The sequence below is a fragment of the Neolamprologus multifasciatus genome, chromosome 2 (assembly GCF_963576455.1).
Source record: "Neolamprologus multifasciatus chromosome 2, fNeoMul1.2, whole genome shotgun sequence".
NCBI classification, from domain to species: domain Eukaryota; kingdom Metazoa; phylum Chordata; class Actinopteri; order Cichliformes; family Cichlidae; genus Neolamprologus; species Neolamprologus multifasciatus.
Genome location: NC_140440.1, coordinates 4454975 through 4472972, shown reverse-complemented (window position 1 = coordinate 4472972; position 17998 = coordinate 4454975). Strand labels below are relative to the sequence as shown.

At 39.1% G+C, this 17998-nt stretch overlaps 2 protein-coding genes across 3 annotated transcripts; both read right to left on the bottom strand.

Annotated features, from left to right (window-relative positions):
• Window positions 1-500: 500 nt before the first annotated feature.
• Window positions 501-13539, bottom strand: LOC146523864 (uncharacterized). 2 transcript variants are annotated; one of them, XM_085181560.1, is made up of 7 exons: window positions 13465-13539; window positions 11475-11507; window positions 5444-5661; window positions 5033-5120; window positions 4444-4948; window positions 2216-2375; window positions 501-2022 (listed from the first exon to the last, which is right to left on the bottom strand). In XM_085181560.1, the coding sequence occupies exons 3-7, from the start codon at window positions 5658-5660 to the stop codon at window positions 1883-1885; spliced, it is 1110 nt and encodes a 369-aa protein (XP_085037686.1). In that variant the 5' UTR covers window position 5661; window positions 11475-11507; window positions 13465-13539; the 3' UTR covers window positions 501-1882. The 2 variants fall into 2 exon arrangements, with proteins under 2 accessions (XP_085037686.1, XP_085037677.1); XM_085181551.1 differs by lacking the exon at window positions 13465-13539 and having other exon boundaries at window positions 11475-11612.
• Window positions 5659-13542, bottom strand: LOC146523863 (uncharacterized). The gene is made up of 3 exons (XM_085181538.1): window positions 13465-13542; window positions 11475-11507; window positions 5659-7769 (listed from the first exon to the last, which is right to left on the bottom strand). The coding sequence occupies exon 3, from the start codon at window positions 7464-7466 to the stop codon at window positions 5679-5681; it is 1788 nt and encodes a 595-aa protein (XP_085037664.1). The 5' UTR covers window positions 7467-7769; window positions 11475-11507; window positions 13465-13542; the 3' UTR covers window positions 5659-5678.
• Between the last annotated feature and the right edge of the window lie 4456 nt (window positions 13543-17998).

The following is a 17998-nucleotide window of genomic DNA, read 5'->3' as shown; positions in this document are numbered from 1 at the left end:
GTTTCAGAAATCATGCAGGCCAATATGACAGAGAATGTGCATCTTCTTTTTGTTTTAATATTTTAATTTATATTTAATTGTGTTGTGGTTTGCAGTGTTTTGTGTTGTTTCACGTTAAATTTGTTTAAAAGGAAAAAGCTGAAAATTTAAATAGTTAAAAGTTGAAATGTAAATAGTTGTTTTTTTGTATTATATGATTTATTTATTACATTTTATGTGGAGTGAATAAATAAAGTATATTTATGGTGGACCTTAGAGACAAAGCACGTACAAACTCCAAAACACGTAAAAACTCAGAATCACGTACAAAAGACAACAGAAGTGCTCCAGGATGCTGGGCGCAGTGTTGAGCTTTTGTTACCTAGTGGCTACACAAGCCAGCAAGTATCAACAACCGGATTTGGTGTGTGGTAGTAACAGGTAAAGGAACTTTTTTTTTTTTTTTTTTAAACTATTTGAATAAATATGAGTGCTTGTCTATAAATACACAAACCATACACACATCCCAGCCAACATTTATATGTGGGGCCCATATGGTTTGGAAATGGGCTGAAAAATGGGCCCCATATAGGATTGTCCGCGGGTTCCGTAATGGCCCCATGTTAAATGCCCATATAGGTGTTATATTGGTAAAATCTAGGAACTAAATGGGCCCCAACTGGGCAACATACACAGAAACCCACCCGGGCCCCATCTCTCAAGTTTTTTGTGGGTACCATGTGGGCACCACATGGGCTAAAAAGTGGGTTTTAAGTGGGATTGTCCGCGGGTTCCATAATGGCCCCATTTTATAAGCCCATCTTGGTGTTATATTGGTAAAATCTAGGACCTAAATGGGCCCCAACTGGGCGACATACACAGAAACCCACCCAGGCCCCATCTTTCAAGTTTTTTGTGGGTACCATGTGGGCACCACATGGGCTAAAAAGTGGGTTTTAAGTGGGATTGTCCGCGGGTTCCATAATGGCCCCATTTTATAAGCCCATCTTGGTGTTATATTGGTAAAATCTAGGACCTAAATGGGCCCCAACTGGGCGACATACACAGAAACCCACCCAGGCCCCATCTTTCAAGTTTTTTGTGGGTACCATGTGGGCACCACATGGGCTAAAAAGTGGGTTTTAAGTGGGATTGTCCGCGGGTTCCATAATGGCCCCATTTTATAAGCCCATCTTGGTGTTATATTGGCAAAACCTAGGAACTAAATGGCCCCCAACTGGGCAAAGTACACAAAAACCCACCCGGGCCCCACCTTTCAAGTTTTTTGTGGGTACCATGTGGGTTCCACATAGGCTAAAAAGTGGGTTTTAAGTGGGATTGTCCGCGGGTTCCATAATGGCCCCATTTTATAAGCCCTTCTTGGTGTTATATTGGTAAAATCTGGGAACTAAATGGACCCAAACTGGGCAAAGTACACAGAAACCCACCCAGGCCCCATTTTTCTAGTTCTTAGTGTGTACAACATGAGGAAAACATGAGCTAAAAAGTTGGAATGGCATTATCAGTGGGTTCTGTAGTTGCATCTTACTTCTTGTTTGAATTGGCTAATTTCTGGCACTGGGCGCGTCCCATGTAGAAAAACAGCCACAAAATCAATTTAACAGACGGCCAATACGGCTTCTGTGACACAAAGACACTAAAAATATTAAAGCTGACTGCAAACAGAAACATCAAGAGGGGACACAAAACACATTTTGTTCACATTTATTTTGTCCCACAACTGTGGGTTTAAGTAACTGTATTCCAAGGAGTGTGAACTTAAAAAACTAGAAATGTCAAACTACATTCAAATTGCTTAGAGTTGGAACTGTAGCAACATGGGAAAAAAAAAGGGAAACCCAGAACCTTGTCTTGAATCAGCAGGGGTGTCTGTTATGTTTTTTTACAGAGCCGTTAGTCTATTTTGTCCCCTAGCAGCCCTCAGTCCTCCTCTGTCTCTAGCGCCAGTGAACCATTTAGAGAGAGCTTTCTCTGCTTCCTGCAGGTTGACTTTTGCAGTCAAAGAATTCTTCTTCAGTGCCTCTGCAAATGAAGAAGAAAAATGGGTAAGCCAAAGTAAAGGTAACCGTAGCTTACTTCCTTTGGTGATGATTTACAAAGAACAATGTTTATTTCACTTTCTTGCCTCAAATATATAAGATGGCACAATAACCAATCTCACTTACACTTTCAAACACTTTATTTAAAAAAAGTGTCTCAAGTGAAACTAACTTACCATACACAACATTAAAGAGGCGCAAATCTCGGAACTTTTTCTTCCCATGTCGGCCAAGCAAGTTGTACTCCACGGCAAGCTCGGGTGATATGAGGAATTTCATCATTCTCCTTGTAGCATCATCTACACTTGTTCCCCCTATATCTGCTACCATGGCAACCTGAGGGGAACATACAAAAAGGACAGATTAGATACTGGCATCTGGGTAGGATGCCTCCCTGGGGAGGTGTTTTGGGCACATCCAACCAGGAAGAGACCCAGAGGAACACCCAGGACATGCTAGAGGGACTATGTTTCTCAGCTGGCCTGGAAATGCCTTGGGATTCCGCTGGAGGAGTAGGGCCAAGTGACTGGAGAGAGCAAAGTCTGGGCCTCTCTACTTAGTACCGGATTGGGTCGCAGGGGGGAGCAGCCTAAGCTTAAGATAATGGACCAGGAATGGAGGATAAATGGACGCTTTACATATTACTTAATGTTAATTGTGTGGAGATAAAATATATATATATATAAAAAAATATGGTAGTAACACAAGCTAAACTGTTAAAAATTTAATTGAAGTTCCTTAATAGGGCTGGGTTCTAGATTTCTAGAGTCGATTTGATTCAGATTCACAAGGTCCCAAATCGATTCGATTCGGAGAACTTTTGTCTCAGACAGTCATAAATACTATCACCTGATCACGTATCAGTACATTTCCATATTTTTATATCTATAAAAGAAAGCTGACATTTGTGAGACTTTATCAAAAGTGTAAGCATCACAGCAGATGCCTTTGTATCAAAGTAACTGAGGATAAAACACAGTAAAACATGAAGCCGATTTTCTGGCCTGGGATTTTATAGCAGATGACCTTACAAATATTCTGCAGTAGATCAAAAACGAAAGAAAATAATTAATCAACATCTGAACATTACCTGATGCTGCTGAAGTGAAGCAGAGCAAAGTTAAAGGTTTTATTAGAGACATTTTGCAATTTTGCATAATTTTAAAAAGTTAAAATTTGTTCAGCAGCCTGGAAAACCACCACCATGGTGGAAAACCAAAACCAAGCAAAAGTAAGAGGGAATTCATGACGATGTTTACGTGAAGCGGAATTTTCAGTGTAGTTTGGATCTTCTTTTGCTGTTGGTTCAGTCAATATTGTTTGGAGAAAGATAAAACCTGCAGCTTCAGAATCTAACACAAAAAACACAAAGTGCCGTCGGCTGAGAAAGGCCACATCTCACTGATTCTGATCCGTCGGCGGGTCCGCGCTTTGTGTTTACATCTTTGTGCAGAATGCGTGTGCCTGCTCTCATTTACTTTCTCCAAACTAAAATGGGTTTTATTTGATAAGTCTATAATCAAAACCCACCCCTATTCCTTACCCCTTTATCATTTATCCATAATGTTAAGCAGGACACCTGTGAATATTTTGTTGATTTAGCTGTAAAAGTGTCATAAAATCAGCTGTGAGAGTGTGTGCTTTTATCCCTTTTTTCAGGATTACTTCTACTTTCCACATCTGGTAGTTTTTTTTCTCTACAGTATACTATAAGAGTGTAATCGGGGATTAATAACAGAAAAGGGCAAAAAACAAACTTGAAATTTTACAGTTTTTTTTAACTGAAAAAGGCACTCATAATGTACATGAATAAAAGATTTAGAATAGGCAATTTGAATTATTAATTGTAAAACAGAACGAAAACAATTTTGTGACCTTTGGCCCTGTGGTTTGTTTTTGGGCATCTCTTTTCTTCTAAATAAGTCCAGCCGTGTTGGGCCCCTGGTAGAGCTCTGGTTGGAAGAGACAGGTTGGAAAAACCTGTCATCGGCGACGGGTTGGGGGCTAAAGGGTTAAAATAAATAGGAACTGGCCAGAATTTGCATAAACTATCATAGCAGAACAAAAATAAGAAATCTATCCGTTATCAAAGTCAGAACCAAATGCTTCATTAGAATAAAAAAATGTAACTTTCTGGAAGGTAAACATGTGGTATAAAAGTAACATCTCAGAAAAAAAAAAAATCATAGCAACAGAAAGGCATGGTAGCAGATGTGATGGTCTCTGGCCTGCTTTGCTGCCTCAGGACCAGTAAGACTTGCTGTGTTAAATGAAACCAATTGTGCTGTATACAAAAAAAAAATCATGAAGGAGAATGTGTTTCAGAAAATATATCAAAGAATGTTTTCTGACTACTGTATAAAGAACAGTGGCAAGCAGAATGGGGAGGAAAAAAAAAACTTACTACAGCAGACATGAGACTGGAGTCCTCCAGTTTTCCATTAAGAGCCTCAACATCGTCTTGGGTTTTAAGAGGTAAAACAACCCCTTCAGGGACCTCCGTAACTGAACCATTTTTCTGCTTCAGCAAGGCATTTAACATCTTGCTATGAACCAGTTGAGTCTCCTTCACTTCCTCTAAAATGGCAAGTACTTTCGAGAACATGGCTTCACAAGTGGGGCTGGCGGCACTCCGGGCAGCGGGGCTGGAGACACTCTGGTCAGCGGGGCTGGCGGCACTCCGGGCAGCGGGGCTGGAGACACTCCGGGCAGCGGGGCTGGAGACACTCCGGGCAGCGGGGCTGGAGACACTCCGGGCAGCGGGGCTGGCGACTATACTATTGTTTTTTCCAGAGGGTCGCTTAAGGAGTTGTTCTGGAGGCGTGGGTGGAAGTTCTTCATCTGAATCAGAAGGCTCACTTGATTCAGTGTGGCTGCTCAGTTGATTCTTCATCAGTTTAACACTTGGCCTAGAAAGGTTAAGCACAGAACATTTATGACACTGTTTCAGAAGGAAATAAACTTCATCTTGTTTGTATGCTAGTACCACTTACTTTCTTTTTCTTATGCCATTCTCATTGTCCGTCAAGTCTGATGAATACTCTGCTTGATGCAACTTTGCCCTGGCATTTGCATAAGTTGCTATAACATAAATTGTACAGAATACAACATGTAAGATAAAATGTAAAGAAGAAATAAATCTACAAAAACAATGACAATGAAAAAACGGTTTCCAGTAGAATAGAACAGAATAATCCTTTAATTGTCCCACAAGGGGAAATTTGGTTGTAACAGCAGCCAGAAAACACATATACAAACAAACAGTACACAGGACACAGAACAGAAACATACAATAATACAGGGCCTTACATTTTCAAAAGCCTCCAAGTAAAATAAAATGTTCATGTATAAACTTTTAAAGAAAAGGAAATACAGATGTAGTGTACAAATAAAGTCAAACTTACCTGCATTTCCCATGACACGGACATTGCAGAGTATCCAGTTGCTGGTTGGTGGTGTTCCTTCCTTTACAGCCTTTGTCACATTCACTAATGAGGCAGGAGGCCACCAGCATAATTTTCTCTCTGCGTCATGGAACCACTCTGATGGAATGATGTCTACCTTCTTGCAGCCATCAGAGTCAACTTCATCCACAAACTCGACCACACTGAATGAAGACATCCTGTAAACGCCATTAAGTTACATGCTGTGTAGCTGAGGCAAAGCTACAAATGCATTACGAAAAGGTAACAAAATAATTGGTTTTGTAAATTTAGTTACAGGAGCACTAGCAAGATGACCTGACAGTTTTGACAACAAATGTACACCCAGAGATGTTGAATCAATAGGGTAGTTAAAAAACGCTGTTCCAGTCTCAAACAGTTCATACAAAACATGTATTTCTCCGATGAACAGCACAATGTTCTGCACAACTGCAACTTTGCCTTCAAGATCAAAACAATTTGTTCCATTGGAGGTGGAGATTATTTGATTTCCATGTCTGTACATCTTGTACTGAAAAGAATGATGGACCAAAAATTCAGTCATCATAGGTCCAGATGTATGTGGTTGTGTGAGTACACCCTCTGGCATTTTGCAAGACCTGTGAGCATACAATTGCTTTTCACAAACTCGTCTGACAATTTGCTGTACAGGATCCTGTGGTCTTCTCACCATCTTTTTTAACTGTCCCAAATAATTCTCAAATGGAAAACATGAAACCAAATCCAGAGGGCCATACTTTTTAGCATCATCTGCTAGGTGCAAAAGACTGTGTGTATTGTTAACTAAGAATTTAGTCCCATAAATCTTAGCAAAGTTGGCAACAAAGCATCTTAATAAATTTTTTGCATAATAACAGTACTCTTTACACAAAGGAGACAAAAGTATCCTCATAGCAGATGACAAAACCAGGAAGTTCTTGTACTGTGGATTGCACAGTTTCTGGAAAAGCACAACTGGTCCAGTATACAACAAAAATTGTCTTAATTCTGTAGCTTTCCATTGTCTGTACTCCATTAGGGACCGTGGCTTTCTGGAAAACGTGCGTGGCAGACTTTGCCTACACTGTTTTAAGTGATCAGAAATGGCAGACAGAGTAGAAGAAGGAACCCAACACTGCAATGGTCCCTTAATCCACAGGGCAAGTAATTTACGTACAATACCCAAGCAAATTAAATGCATATAGTCTAAGGGAAAGGCTGAAACCATGCCAATGCCTAGCTCTTGAAGAGGTGATTTGGAGTTGTGGTGATCTTCATCTAACATTTCTTCAAACTGAGAATCTGATCTGAGACTTGAATCCATATCTGGAAAAATAACTTTCCCATCAACATAAACACCATACTGTGTACAGCGCTCACAAGAACTGTAGCCACCATGACCTTTGATGCATTTTAAATAAGCTCTAGCTGGGGTGTCACAGATAAAAGCATCTGGAAGGGGTACATTGAAGTGTTTTCCATTAAAAACAATACCAGTTTTTGTGACCTTTTTTACATCTTCTATAAATTCATGCATGTAGTCGTTCACCGACTCAGGTTTGCAGGGACCAGCATATATACCTATCATGAAAACATTTGCTTGTGGCAGTTCAACTATCTTACCTAAAATAGGCCACAGTTGCATATTAGAGCTCTTATAGAGAGGCAAACCATCAACATTAACACGAATGGTTAATGTATCAGTTTTCAGTTCATGTTGATTTATCATTTTCAGTTCTGACAATACTGCACTTTCAAGACCAAAATGGTAGTAACTTCCCCTGCCAATCTGTTTCACTTCACAGTCTTTTAATGTACTGAGCAAAGTTCTGGGATCCTTTGGCAAATCTAGACCAAGCTCCAAAAGTATGGTTAAGAGCTCTGACAACACAGAATGAGACACATTTCGGTTTGCTGCCCATTCAGCAAGTTTCCTCTTAGCATCAGAGTTTGACTCCCCATCAGGAAAGTCACAGTTTTGTTCGTCATCCGCTTCACTATCCATGTAAAAGTCATTACTATTAAAATCCAGAGGTAAATCTTCATCCAAGCTGTTACTCGAATATTCCTCTACATTGTCCTCTGCCTTGTTTATAGTCTCATCTTTATTTTCTATATCTTCAATATTTTCCACTGCTTCATCCACAGTCGAATGTTTGTTCGCCACATCTTCAGTGTATTGCAAAGCCTGGTCCACGGCCTTCTCTGCAAGTTCCACAGCATCTAAAGCAAGGCTCTGTAAATGCTGCTGAACTCTTTAATTCTCCTTCTCCTCGTCCGTGATTTGGCAAGAAGGTAATCCATTTCACTAAAATACACAGAAGATTGTGTGCAGAATAGAAGTGTGAGCCATTTTCACACATACGGCAATCCAAAAAATTGCAGAAGATATTCTGAAGAGGAATACAGTGGCTTGCAAAAGTATTCGCCCCCCTTGAACTTTTCCACATTTTGTCACATTACAGCCACAAACATGAATCAAGTTTATTGGAATTCCATGTGAAAGACCAACACAAAGTGGTGTACACGTGAGAAGTGGAACGAAAATCATACATGATTCCAAACATTTTTTACAAATAGATAACTGCAAAGTGGGGTGTGCGTAATTATTAAGACCCTTTTGGTCTGAGTGCAGTCAGTTGCCCATAGACATTGCCTGATGAGTGCTAATGACTAAATAGAGTGCACCTGTGTGTAATCTAATGTCAGTACAAATACAGCTGCTCTGTGACGGCCTCAGAGGTTGTCTAAGGGAATATTGGGAGCAACAACACCATGAAGTCCAAAGAACACACCAGACAGGTCAGGGATAAAGTTATTGAGAAATTCAAAGCAGGCTTAGGCTACAAAAAGATTTCCCAAGCCTTGAACATCCCACGGAGCACTGTTCAAGCCATCATTCAGAAATGGAAGGAGTATGGCACAACTGTAAACCTACCAAGACAAGGCCGTCCACCTAAACTCACAGGCCGAACAAGGAGGGCGCTGCAGAGAAAGAGAGAAATGCAGCCAAGAGGCCCATGGTGACACTGGATGAGCTGCAGAGATCTATAGCTCAGGTGGGGGAATCTGTCCATAGGACAACTATTAGTCGTGCACTGCACAAAGTTGGCCTTTATGGAAGAGTGGCAAGAAGAAAGCCATTGTTAAAAGAAAATCATAAGAAGTCCCATTTGCAGTTTGCCACAAGCCATGTGGGGGACACAGCAAACATGTGGAAGAAGATGCCCTGGTCAGATGAGACCAAAAATTGAACTTTTTGGCCAAAATGCAAAACGCTATGTGTGGCAGAAAACTAACACTGCACACACTCTGAACACACCATCCCCACTATTGGTCTTTCACGTGGGATTCCAATAAACTTGATTCATGTTTGTGGCTGTAATGTGACAAAATGTGGAAAAGTTCAAGGGGGCTGAATACTTTTGCAAGCCACTGTATGTGGAAACATTGTTTGTAAAAAACATTTCAGCCAGAGTGGAGATTTTCCATCAATCTACACTGTAAAATGTATAAATCAGCAAGTGATAAATTATCACTCTTGCTGGTATTTTCTCAAAGAGTTGTATGTGATAGAAATTGCTGTTTATAGTCCTCCTGTACATCTGCATGTTGCTTCCCAATTAAAATCTATAATTGTGGGGATTCATATTCATGTGATACTTATAACAGTTATCAAGTATACCAATTTAACTTTGCTGATGTGCTTGAAGGAAAATGGTTATTTCCATGTATTTCCCTATTCTGCCTTTAATTTTGAGGAGTTCTTTCTAGCTGTTACAGTGCTATGGGCTCAAAATGTGGTCATAAATATGTTGTACTTGTAAATCAGTTTTGTACTTGTAAATCAGGATTTGTATGTGTAAAAAAGATTTGTGTGTGTGCGTAAAAAAGATTTGTATGTGGACTTAGCCAAAAAGAACCCTGCAAGTTACAAGTACGAATTTTGACCCTATTTTTCTTCCTTTCATCTGATTGGTCAATGTCATGTCAATCACAAATGTGACAATCCAATCAGAGAACAGATGGGTTTGGCTGTTGGAGGGGCGCTTTTTTGAACTGCAGGTCTTTGAAGGGAATAAATGCCCTTTTACATGCCAGCCCAGCGTTTTCCTTCATCACCAGGAGGGAAAACAGTCTGTGGTCATCCGACTTTGGTGATTTTTGTGTCACAGGTCTACGTGCTTAATACAGGGACTTCCACAGCCTTTTCAACAGCGCTGTGGGGGGGAGGGGGGAAGGCAGGGTTTTGGAAATTACAGTCTTCATTACAAAGCTTTCTCCGTTATGAATTAGCATACATGTTTTTATTGAACATTTGAAGAACTAGCCAAAAAAAAAAAAAAACTCTTGTAGAGGACATAAAGTCAGAGATAGAAACGACAAGGAGCAGGTGCATCTAGTGCAGGTAGAGCTGCTTCAAAAACCCACAGAGTTCAGCAGCCAGCGCAAGAAATTCTGGATCCTTAGCTTTTAGTTAGCATTAGCAGCACATCCTGCATCCGATGTGAAAGGACTTTCATGCTGCGCACTGTGACTCACAGCAATGGTCCCAGGTCAGCCCTGACTTTGTGTTAAACTAATCCTAAAGTAATAATGGTATTTCTAACCACTGATATACCACAACTTTATCCTTTCAACAGCTGCTGAAAGTTAGGGGACCTAGCTTCTATCAGATATTTATATAGAGATCCTCCTGCTTCAAACTGTGTTACCCTTCAAGGACCTGCAGTTCAAAAAAGCTCCCCTCCGACAGCCAAACCCATCTGTTTTCTGATTGGATTGTTACATTTGTGATTGACATGACATTGAGCAATCAGATGAAAGGAAGAAAAATAGGGTCAAAATTCGTACTTGTAACGTGCAGGGGTTTTTTGGCCACACACAAATCTTTTTTTACACTCATACAAATCTTTTTTACACACACACAAATTCTTTTTACACATACAAATCCTGATTTACAAGTACAAAATATTTATGACCACATTTTGAGCCCATACAGTGCACCTAAAACAAAAAATCTGCAGTGATTTACATTTGCTGAATGATCAATTTTGTAAAATAACAGTCTATTTGTGTGTGCACAGCTTACAAAACTGGCATGCTCTGATTGCATGCTAAAATGTTGTTGCTTAAAAATAAAATCTGTAATACATGATAATTAAGAACATCAACAGAAACACTTATTAAAAAGTAGATACACAATTTCTATAGAATGGAAAACAACTCAGTTAATTTTTTTCCTATGAATACCAGCATCTTAAACAACTCCAACAACTATGACGAAAAACGCTTTCCTGCTCCCCTCACCATCAGCTGATTAACACTGAGCTGCTGCTGTCAACACCATCAAACTTATTTAATGTTTAATGTTATGTTATTTTTAAATCTTTACCAAAACGTAACGACTGTGGATGCTCACACCTGCTGTTAAAAAAAACTGTTAGAGATTACAGGAGTAATTTCTGTCTCTCTTTTTTTTTTAAATCGGCAAGCCTGCATTTTTGTTGGTTACCATGTTTATTACCACTTTTATCAGTAAAAACCTTCCTATAAAGTATTTCAGATTTCAATTCAATTCACCTTAATGTGCTGCACTACTTACAGTCCTGTGAGCTCTGGTTACTGACAGCAGGTGTGAATGTTTGGAGTCCTAAACTCAGATAGAGATTAGAATAACAAGGGAATGTAAAATGTTTTGATGCACCTGACAGCAGCAGCTCAGAGAGAACTCCAATTGTGAGGGGAAGAGCAAAAGTTGTGGGACATGTGAAGAGAGCACTGTTGGCATTATGTTAGCACAAAACATTGAAATTTCAATAGATGTCTAATTATGAAATTGGTTATTGACTCCTGCAGCTAAATAAACATTTATACCGATTACCAGAAGAAAAAAAAAAATAGTAATGCAGTCCTTTCACAGATGTCCCATTAACCATCACTTTTCAAAATAATCCGTGCAAGCTATTGAATATGGCTAATAAGTAATACAAATAATATGAAAATGACTTACGTGTCAAAGATGGTGTTTGAGATCCCAAAGAATCTAAATGTCATAAGGAAATAAAAGAAAGTACATGAGAAAGAAAAAGTTGCAAACATTTCCATTTTTTCCAGGATAATTCAATATAAGAGATTTACTTACTAATGCACAAAATTTGCAGTGCATTTCAAACTACTAATTACACTGTTCGTGTTTATATGGTAAACTGATCAACTCCAACAGCAAACACTGGCAGTGCAAAAATGTACCTAACTAGCTGACAGGCTTTAAAGTCACAGGAAGATATATATAAATGGTGACATATCCCAGAACAAATCTGAACATAAAAATATTATTAATTGTCTATCTTCAGCAACTGTGTGCTGTACAAGCACTATAAAATTTTAACATGTTTCATTTGCAGTTGAATGACACAAAATCACTTAGGGGGGCACATATGACCTGCAGGCTGCACTTTGGACATCCTGCAGTAGACTGCTACATAGACTACTTAACTATGCATAGGGGGATATTCAGTGAAAGACTTAATTTATTAAATAATTAATTAAGCCATCAACGGGAGTTAGATTTAATACTAGTGTTTTACACAGCATTCAGCTATAGTAACATGTTCTGTATATTCCTACATCACCATCTGATCTGAACAGCTGCACTTACTTATTAAATTAATAACTGCCTTGGCCAAACATTTTTCAATAACCAATAACTAGATGGAACAGCACAGTATCTAAGGCTACGTCCACACATACACGGGTATTTTTGAAAACGCAGATTTTTCTGTGCGTTTTCACCTTTCGTCCACACGTAAACGGCATTTTCGGTTACTGAAAGCTGAGACTTTTTTGAAACTCATGCCAGGGTGTAGATTTTCGAAAACTCCGTTTTTGCCTTTAGGTGTGGATGTAGGGAAACTGAGGAAACTCTGCATCAAAGGTCTGTGCCTTTTTTGACGTCACACCTTGCGCCAGGTTATTGCTTCGGTGAAATGAATTTCTACAATGGCGGACTTAGACAAAATACCATTACTGTTAATTTTACTCTATGCAGTGTTTCAATGCTTACATATACACAGTTACTGTCCCTCCACACATAGGACTCCATCTTTGTTTACTCTTTCCCACCGAGGCTTCATGACTTCTGATTGGCCAACATTTCCACACGTTAGGAATATATCGCCACCTGCTGTTTTGGCATGTTCCTAGCAGCGTTTTCCTTCGTTTTTGGCTTTTGCGAGTTTACACATTTTTTTAAACGAAAACAGAAAATGTCCGTTTTCAAAATTACTCATGTACGTGTGGATGTAGCCTAAGAGAGTGATCCAGGCTGTGTTTAAGCTGAAAAAGCTGTGTTTCTCTCCCCCCCTTCTTTTTGCACACCATAAATGCATATAACATTACCATAGACGTGACCGGTAGGTTCACGTTCAGATAATGAAACATTTAAGCTGCAGGCATCTACTGCAGTAATTTAAACAATCATCTCATATCATACACCCCTATAAAGTGAGCTTTATATTTTACTTTATATTTTATTTTTACATGAGCACATGTATGTCATGTGGTACTGTATGACTAACTGCCATTTTGTTTACTGAGTAGTGCATAATGGCCGCATTACCTGAGCGGGAATCCACTAAAGCACAGTACTAAAAAATAAAAAAATCATTACTTTTTGAATTAATTAAAAATACCTGGTTGCAGAGGGAGAAAAAAACCGCGGTGTACATTATATTATGTAAATTCACAAACTGTATAGATATTGGTGCTATGGAAACAGAATAAGATAAGATAAAATGTACTTTACTAAGTAGAATATAGGCAGTAGGAGTTTTGTGAGTAACTTTTAATTATGCTTGCCAAAGACAATGACAGTAAATTAACCCAGTTTCACCTGCTAGCTAAGGATGTTATATGCCTCTCACCCTTATACAGTTTAGGACAAGTATAGAAAGCAAATAAAATAACCATTGATGATAACTTATCAAACCTTCAGTATTTACCTTGGTGTTAGTTTTAAATTCCTTTAAATAATCGATGTCCTCCACGTACTCCAGGCACCAGCGAGTGAAAAATCTGCTCACAACAGACCACACTAGTCCAAAGGCGGCGCAATCTGCTCCTCCCTTATTTAAACAAAAAAGACCGCGAACACTGGTTGCAATAGGAACCGCTCACTTTAAAAAACAACTTTATTTAAAAAGTTGTTTTTTTCATAGGCGGCGCAATCCCCTCCTCCCTCATTTAAACAAAAAAGACCGCGAACACTGGTTGCAATAGGAACCGCTCACTTTAAAAAACAACTTTATTTAAAAAGTCATTTTACGCCTGATACAAACATTTTAAAAGGCAAACCATGCACAAGCTAAAAAGATAAATTTTAGTTTTGCTTAGTTTTTTAAGTATAGGAATGGTTAATATGTTTTAAAAAATCATATGTAATTATTGTCAAATAACATAAAAATCAAACAACATAATAATAAAAGTATAATTGACAGAATATATCATAATGATAACAATAGCAACACCTCACTTAAAAGCTCTTCTAAATAAACAATAGAAAAGTTTTTGAAAAGTTATTTTGAAAAGTTTCAAGTGTCAATACACCATACACCATACAGTTGAGGCGTGACTGCTGGAAAGGCCGCATTTAGGGGTGGGTTTTTATAATCGATTTATCGATTAAAATCGATTCTGGCTTGGATAACGTAAAATCGATTCATTAAAATCCTGAATCGATTTTTTAATATAAATTTATTTTGTCCGAAATGCCAGAATCTCTGGTGAAATCTCATAAAATTTCAACAACCACCAAACAGCTAAGACAGTAAATGAGAGCAGGAAAACGGATTCTGCACAAAGACTTAAACACACAGCGCAACCGCGGATCAGAATCAGTTAGATGTCGCCTTTCTCACGGTCGGGGCTGAAAGCCGACAGCTCGCTGATTCTGATCTGTCGGCGGGTCCGCGCTTTGTGTTCACGCCCTGTTTTGCTTCGATCACGATGCACAGATCTCTCTCTCTCTCTCTCTCTCTCTCTCTCTGCATTATTTGCTTGCTTGTTACGCACAAGTCTACCGTTGTTTACAGCGCTGTCGGCCGTTTTTTTTTTTTTTTTCGTTTTATATACTTCAGAAAAGAAAACCTAATTTCTGCCGTTCAATACTGAACAAATTTAAACTTTTTAAAATTATGCAAAATGCAAAACGCTTAGCCGTGTCTCTAATAAAACCGCTGTAACTTCAGAGGTAATGTTCATGTGTTGATTAATGGTTTTCTTTCGTTTTTGATGTACTGCAGAATATTTTTATAAAATCCCAGGCCAGGAAAATCGCCTTCATGTTTTTATGTGTTTTATCTTCAGCTACTTTGACACAAAGGCATCTGCTGTGACGCTTACACCTTTGATAAAGTCTTGCGTGTGTCAGCTTCCTTTTTATAGATACAAAAATATGTAAATGTACTGATCTGAATTATAATATTTATGACTGTCAAAATTTCCCAGATTCAAATCAAAGTGAATCGAATCGAATCGAATTAAATCGAATCGTGGATCGAATCGATTCGGGGCCTTGTGAATCGGAATTGAATCGATTCTAGAAATCAGTGATGATACCCAGCCCTAGCCGCATTCCCTTTGCATCAGTTCAAAGAAAATATAAATTATTTCTGGTTATATAATTTAGGGACTCAAGTTGAAGAGTAAGCTTTATACTGAGGAGCTTTTACCTGATCAACCAAAACTTTCAACTTCCACAGTCTTTTTAGTTTTGCAGATTTCTGTCAGAATATGCAGATTATACAGTATAAATAAAATGTTCACGTTTCTCCAATGTTGTCTTCCCAACAGTTTCACTGACATCTGCACGGGATGGTCAGGAAGCGTTCACGGTGTGTTCTTGGGCGCTGATAATTGGTGTCTGTCTTGTGTCACTGATGTAAAAGATGGAGTTAATGCGACATGACCATTCGAACAGCAGTCGCTTTCGAAAACATCAGATATGTATCAGATTATATGGGGCCCACATAGACATGTTTTCAGGGTCTGACTGGCATTTGCCCATGTGGGACCCATACAGTTTGACCAGGTGGGCCCCACCTGTGTCATCAGTGCTAAAGAAATATATTGATTACCTCACTTTGCCCCATATGGGGCCCACATAGGCATGTTTTTAGGTTCTGACTTGCATTTGCCCATGTGTAACCCATATCGTTTGACCAGGTGGGCCCCACCTGTGTCATCGATACTAAAACATATATTGATTACCTCACTTTGCCCCACCTGGGGCACACAACAACAGCCTATCCTTAAATGACTGTGTTAGCCCATGTCTATCTTAGGTGGAAAACCCAAGTGGGCCCTACGTGTGTTTCCCATTTTGGACCAAGTTAAGTCTTTCCCATGTTTGACCCAGCAAGGACCTGCTATATGTTTCCACTTGGTTTTGCCCATATGGTTTTGATGTGAGAAACCCAAGTGGGTCCCATATATACTAAACAATCCTGAACCCACATAAAATATAAGCCCATATTAACTTAACATAACCCATATTGGGCCCACATAGACATGTTTTCAGGGTCTGACTGGCATTTGCCCATGTGGGACCCATACAGTTTGACCAGGTGGGCCCAACCTGTGTCATCAGTGCTAAAAATATATATTGATTACCTCACTTTGCCCCATATGGGGCCCACATAGGCATGTTTTTAGGTTCTGACTTGCATTTGCCCATGTGTAACCCATATTGTTTGACCAGGTGGGCCCCACCTGTGTCATCGATACTAAAACATATATTGATTACCTCACTTTGCCCCACCTGGGGCACACAACAACAGCCTATCCTTAAATGTCTGTGTTAGCCCATGTCTATCCTAGGTGGAAAACCCAAGTGGGTCCTACGTGTGTTTCCCATTTTGGACCAAGTTAAGTGTTTCCCATGTTTGACCCAGCTAGGACCTACTAAAAGCGCCCACTTGGGATTCCCCATATGGGTTTAATGTGAAAAACCCAAGTAGGCCCCATACAAAAAGCCCAGTTTGAGCCCATGCCCACATGATACCCATCCAGCCCGCGCAAAAACCAGGTGGGGCCCATATATACATGTTGGCTGGGATGCTTTCAATTGTGTAATTTAAGTGATCTGGGTAGCTCTGTTTTGGAAGTTCAGTAAACGCTAGAAATGTGTTTTGGAGTTTGTACGTGCTTTTTGGAGTTTGTATATGCTTTAGAGTTTGTACGTGCTTTGTCTCTAGGGGCCGTATATAAACATATATAAATAAAACCACTTTTTTTACATTAGTAATTCATTTTCTGCATAATTTTATATTATTGTTAATGATTAAATAATTAAAACAACAAAACAACCTGAAGAGCCGGTTCGGAGCCGAAAGAGCCGGCTCTTTTTAGTGAGCCGAGCCGAAAGAGCCGGATCTCTAAAAAGAGCCGGAAATCCCATCACTATTACCTAGTGGCTACACAAGCCAGGAAGTATCAACAACCGGATTTGGTGTGTGGTGGTAACAGGTAAATGAACTTTTTTTTTAAATTATTTGAATAAATATGAGTGCTTATCTATAAATACACAAACAATACACACATGCTTTCTATTGTGTAATTTAAGTGATCTGGGTAGCTCTGTTTTGGAAGTTCAGTAAACGCTAGAAATGTGTTTTGGAGTTTGTGCGTGCTTTTTGGAGTTTGTATATGCTTTAGGGTTTGTACGTGCTTTGTCTCTAGGGGCCATATATAAACATATATAAATAAAACCACTTTTTTTACATTAGTAATTCCTTTTCTGTCTAATTTTATATTATTGTTAATGATTAAATAATTAAAGCAACAAAACAACCTGAAGAGCCGGTTCGGAGCCGAAAGAGCCGGCTTTTTTTAGTGAGTTGAGCCGAAAGAGCCGGATCTATAAAAAGAGCCGGAAATCCCATCACTACAACCATGCACCCTCAGACTCAAGCCCAGCGCCTTCTGACCTTTAGACTTCTGACAGTAACCGTATGGATCACAGGATGTACCGAGCTGAGGAGGGCTCAGCCTAAAACAAAGGTCACGTATTGAAAGGTTTGTAAAGAACACACACAGTGCAACATCTCATCTGCTCTGTTATAAAAGGGTGTCATTAGAGAGAGTGGCCAGAGATGGGCCAGTTAAAAAGCAACCCATCATTCAAGATATGAATAAAGGAGCTCAGGTGAGCCTCCAGCATAATTTTACAGTTAGAATCAGTAAAACACACGATTAGAACCTGAGAACAAGAATAAAACGACTGTGTTTTTAAATGATTTGATATAAAAGCACACGTCTCCCGCATAGAAAGAAACAAGACTTTTAATTAATAATGAATGTTTTCAAATGTGCAGTGTGTTTCTGAAAGTGACATAAATGTTCTAATAGTCACATACTTTTTTATGATTTACCAGTTAAAGCCAAATACTGTAAACCGTATACATCATTTAATACACATTTCTCCAAAACTTAGTTTGAATAATTTGATGTATTTGGAAACTTTAAAAAAGTTGTGTT